Source organism: Grammomys surdaster, unplaced genomic scaffold (genome assembly GCF_004785775.1).
Source record: "Grammomys surdaster isolate TR1022 unplaced genomic scaffold, NIH_TR_1.0 118500, whole genome shotgun sequence".
Taxonomy (NCBI): domain Eukaryota; kingdom Metazoa; phylum Chordata; class Mammalia; order Rodentia; family Muridae; genus Grammomys; species Grammomys surdaster.
This window is the reverse complement of record NW_021614865.1, coordinates 1-4,705: the sequence shown is the minus strand read 5'-3', so window position 1 is coordinate 4,705 and position 4,705 is coordinate 1. Positions and strand designations below refer to the sequence as shown.

At 48.3% G+C, this 4,705-nt stretch overlaps 1 protein-coding gene across 1 annotated transcript; it reads left to right on the top strand.

Moving 5' to 3' along the window:
* Positions 1-702: 702 nt before the first annotated feature.
* On the top strand, positions 703-4,616 carry LOC114635839 (mitogen-activated protein kinase kinase kinase 13-like; the record flags this gene model as incomplete). Its single annotated transcript, XM_028784241.1, has 4 exons — positions 703-848; positions 1,359-1,517; positions 2,080-2,188; positions 4,469-4,616. Coding segments are annotated over exons 1-4 (496 nt in total), but the record flags the coding sequence as incomplete, so codon positions are not given.
* Positions 4,617-4,705: the final 89 nt, after the last annotated feature.

Genomic DNA, 4,705 nt, shown 5'->3' with positions numbered 1-4,705 from the left:
GTGTGAGTGTGTGTGAGTGTGTGTGTGTGTATGTGTGTGAGTGTGTGTGTGTGAGTGTGTGTGAGTGTGTGAGTGTGTGTGTGTGAGTGTGTGCGTGTGTGTGCGTGTGTGTGTGTGCGTGAGTGTGAGTGTGTGTGTGTGTGGGTGTGTGTGGTGTGTGTGAGTGTGTGAGTGTGTGAGTGTGTGAGTGTGAGTGTGTGTGAGTGTGTGTGTGTGTGTAGGCCTGGGGGAGTATCAATATTCTCACTTGTATACACCTTTAAAACTAGCAGAAGCAGTTTGTTCCAGGACCCTTTGTAAGTGGCTCTCGTGAAAAGCAAAGCATGCCTTGTACGGAACCTGCCTGAACTTTGGTTATTAGTGCCCATCCTTGGCATGGAGAAGACTCAGCACTCCTCTTAGCTCAGGCACATCCCTTGAATGCGATGCGTACCTAAGGCCACGGTCCCACTTATGGGTTATAGAGAGAACATAGACCTAGAAGACTAAGTGGCTTGGCAGAAGTCACTGTCAGCAAGGAGGAGGCTGAGCACCTGGCGGGTGCAAGCTTCGAGAATGGTACCCAAGAACGATGGGACCTGTAAGCTGAGCTCTGCAGGGTGGGAGCCGGTGAGTAGACAGTCACTGCTTACGCTCATAGTTCTCACTAGCGCTAATGATCTGTTTGTTGTCTTTGTTTCTTTTTAAAGTGTTTTAGTGACTCACACAGATGCAGTGAAAATTTCAGACTTTGGCACATCTAAGGAACTCAGTGATAAAAGCACCAAGATGTCCTTTGCTGGCACCGTTGCATGGATGGCACCAGAGGTGATCCGGAATGAGCCTGTCTCAGAGAAGGTTGACATATGGTGAGTAGCGCTCCCTGGCCCCCCACTTCCGCCTGACTTCTGCCCTCCCTGTCTCTCCTTCCTGGAATGCTCTTCTCTGCTTCTCACTTCCAGTTGATTCCGGTTTCACATTATCTAAGGTTTGACCCAGAATCGGTTCTGAGGCATCTCCATGAATGTACTGGACTTTCTGGAAAACCAGAAGTTAATTTTGAACAACACTTTAGTGTAGAAGGCTTTATGAAATGGATTGCATAACTCTCACTTTTTTATAATTTATAATATATTTATAATATAATTTTTTATAATATATTAAACAAAATTTAGTTGGTCTTGATGACATAGGTCCCACCATACAGCTCAGGGTGACCTGAAACCTGCCATGCACCCAGGCTGTCCTTGAACTCATGATCCTCCCAGCTCAGCCTCTGAGTGTTGAGATAGCAAGCATACCCCATCTACCAGGCCTTTAATTAATTGAAGTGTGAATCCATCCCCCTGAGCAGCCTTCCATGTCCCTGTCTGCTCAAGGTCTTTTGGAGTGGTGCTGTGGGAGCTGCTGACAGGGGAGATCCCCTACAAGGATGTGGATTCTTCCGCCATCATCTGGGGTGTCGGGAGCAACAGCTTACATCTCCCAGTTCCTTCCACTTGCCCGGATGGATTCAAAATCCTTATGAAACAGACATGGTAAGAAAGGCATTTTTTCTGCTGTTCTCGCTTACTTTCTGCCTAAAAAGCTATCAAAGTTTCTCTGAAAAGAGTAGAGACACCTCTACAGGGTATTTGGAAGGAACCACACTGTGATGGAATGACAAACGCTGCAGAATTTTAGAACCTTGCACTCAAATGCTGGCTCTGACTTGTTACCTATGAAATAGGGGGTGCACCTCTCTGTAAAGTAGAGCCAGCTCCTACACGTGGAGTTGCGTGTAACTGATCAAAATATAAGTGAGGGGTTTGGTGTGATGTCTTGAGACAGTTCCCTGCCAAACAGCTGATGGCTAGGATCACTTCACTGTTCCCAGGAAGTCACAGACCTAACTTTCCAGGCCGTCGATAGATGCTTATCCTAGCTGCATTTTTCCATTGTACCTCAGTATACCTAAACTGTGGGATATAGCAATTCTTGGAATCAAATGTGTATTTCATAAAGCAGAATAAAGCCTCAGCCTCCAACCCCTACCCCTACCCCCCCCACACACACAAACACACACAGCCTCTGAGATGAACATGGTGTATTTCCTCTTAGGCAGAGTAAACCTCGCAACCGGCCTTCTTTCCGGCAGACGCTCATGCATTTAGACATTGCGTCTGCGGATGTGCTTGCCACCCCTCAAGAAACTTACTTCAAGTCTCAGGTAAGCCAGCACATTCTTACCTCGTGGGACTGAATAGACAGCCAAGGAGCACTATTCACCATGTAACAGTCACATGGCCCTATTCGTGGTGAGACAGTAACTGTGACAGTCGGCAGATGTGACCATGAATCCGAGTGGCATTGTTTAAGGAGAGGGTGTGAGGGCCGCATGGGACTGCACTGGAGTCAATGTCACTGCTGCTCTGCATGGAGGCCTTGCTCACTCTGATGGACAAAAGCTGAAAACTAGGGCAGGAACTTGAGGACCAGTCAGAGCCACAGCAGAACTGGGCCATAAAGCATCTGTTAGCCTTCACCGTACTAAAATTTCCCACAACTTACATGTAAAAAAATACATGTGCATTTGTTTAGCCCACCATTCTATAGGCAGTTCGAGCCAGTTTCTGTGATGCTTTGAATTTGCCTGGAGGTCTGTAGTCAGATCCCAGGTTAGAAGGAAGGTGGCTGGTCCCAGGTGGTCCCTTAGCGGGTGTGCTGATGTCTGGGTAGGAGCTAGAGTTCCTCTGTCCTCCCTGGCCGCTAGCTCAGGCACAGGCTATCTCGGGCACAGGCTAGCTGGGGCGTCCTCACTCCTGTTTGCCTTCATAGTGACAAATGGATCAAGAAAGCAAGACCAGTACAGGTGATTGCATCATGCTTGCCATAGTGCCACACTGGCTGAAGCAAGTCACAGGCTACCAGATTAGACTCTTCAGATGGGTGACAGAGTGGGATAGACAGGCATGGAGCCAGAGAAAGGGAGGAGTGTGGGTGTTGGGTGAAAATGTTATAAGGGTGGTGCTCTGACCACTGTCACTATGAGGGAGGAGTGAGCAGAGAGGAGGACAAAGGCACAACCACAAGGCATAATAGTACAGTGAAGGTCCTGAGTTATCCCACTGTGTGTGCAGAATCATCATCATCATCATCACCATCACCATCATCATCATCATCTCATCACCATCATCATCATCACATCATTTTGGCAACACTAGGGATGGAACCCAGGTCCTCTTGAGTGCTAGGCAATCACTCTACCACTGAGCTCGACCTTGGACTTCTTGTTTGTGTTTTGTTTTATTTTGTTTTGTCTTTATACGAGGTCTTGCTAAGCTGCCCAGGCTGGCCTTGAACTTACTCTATAGCACAGACAGATCTTGAAGGTGGGATTCTTCCTGCCTCAGCATCTAAGCAGCTGGGCTTGTAGGCCTGCACCTCAGGACCAGCTTGGAATTGAACCATTAGTACTAAATCACTTAATGTTATTAAGTTTCTAAAATGAATTTTTCTGATGTGAATTCCATCTCTGCAGCGGCTTCCAATATTGTTTCAAAGATTTATTCTCAGAGGAGACATTTTACTACATATATTTATTGACTCAAAATGGGCTAAATTAAATGCAGAAATGAATGTTAGGATAGAAGCAGATGCAGAGACCCACGGCCAAACATTAGACGGAGCTTAGGGACTCCCCAGAAAGAAAGGGAGGAAGAACTGTAGGAGCCAGAGGGCCTGAGGACCCCACAAGAACACAGCTCACAGAATCAGCTAAGCAGGGCTAAGAGGGACTCACAGAGACTGAAGCGGCCATCAGGGCGCTGTGTGGGTCTGGCCAGTCCTCTGTAGCCAGGTTATGGTTATGTACTTGATGTTCTTGTGGGACTCCTACCAGTATGAGTGGGGTTGTCTCTGACTCTTTGCCTCCTTTGGGGACCCTTTTCCTCCCACTGGGTTGCCTCCCCAGCCTAGCCCCTCGTTTCCTTCCTCTCCCCTCCCCCCTTCAGTCCATATTCCTATGTGATATTCTGTCCTGCTGCACATTTTCTCTGGGATGCTCTGCTCCAGATCTTCTCTTGGGCTTTTGTCCTAAGCAAAGGCAATGTGACAGCGGATGTGAAGATAACTCCGACATGGGAACCCCAGACATGTGAGCCTTAGTTGTCAGGACTTTCTGCCTCCATACTTACTCCCTTGACTTCAGCTGAGCACTTTTGTCTAGAAGGGATGATCACTGTACCCTGTGCTGTTTCTGATGGCCACTCTGTGGAGAAACTGGAAAAGAGATAGCATTGTGTCAGAACAGAGACTGGGGCTTGCAGTTACAGCCCTGGGGGTGGGGATGTTTTGTGTTTGATTCCGCGTGTACCCTGGCCAGAGAGCTCTTGTAGGAAGTTTGGGGAAAGTATGCAGAGTCACAGAAGGAAATGCCTTGTACATGGTCCTGTGGACATGTCAGGGAAGGAGACTACAGCATTCACAAAATTAAACTTTCCTCACTCAGGCTGAATGGAGAGAAGAAGTGAAAAAGCATTTTGAGAAAATCAAAAGTGAAGGAACCTGTATACACCGACTAGATGAAGAACTGATTCGCCGGCGCAGGGAGGAGCTCAGGTCAGCTGACCCCGCCCCTCTTCTCACCCCCCCCTCAGGTCAGCTGACCCTGCCCCTCTTCTCACCCACCCACCCAGCCCCCACCCCCACCCCGTGCCCAGGTCAGCTGACCCTGCTCCTCTTCTCA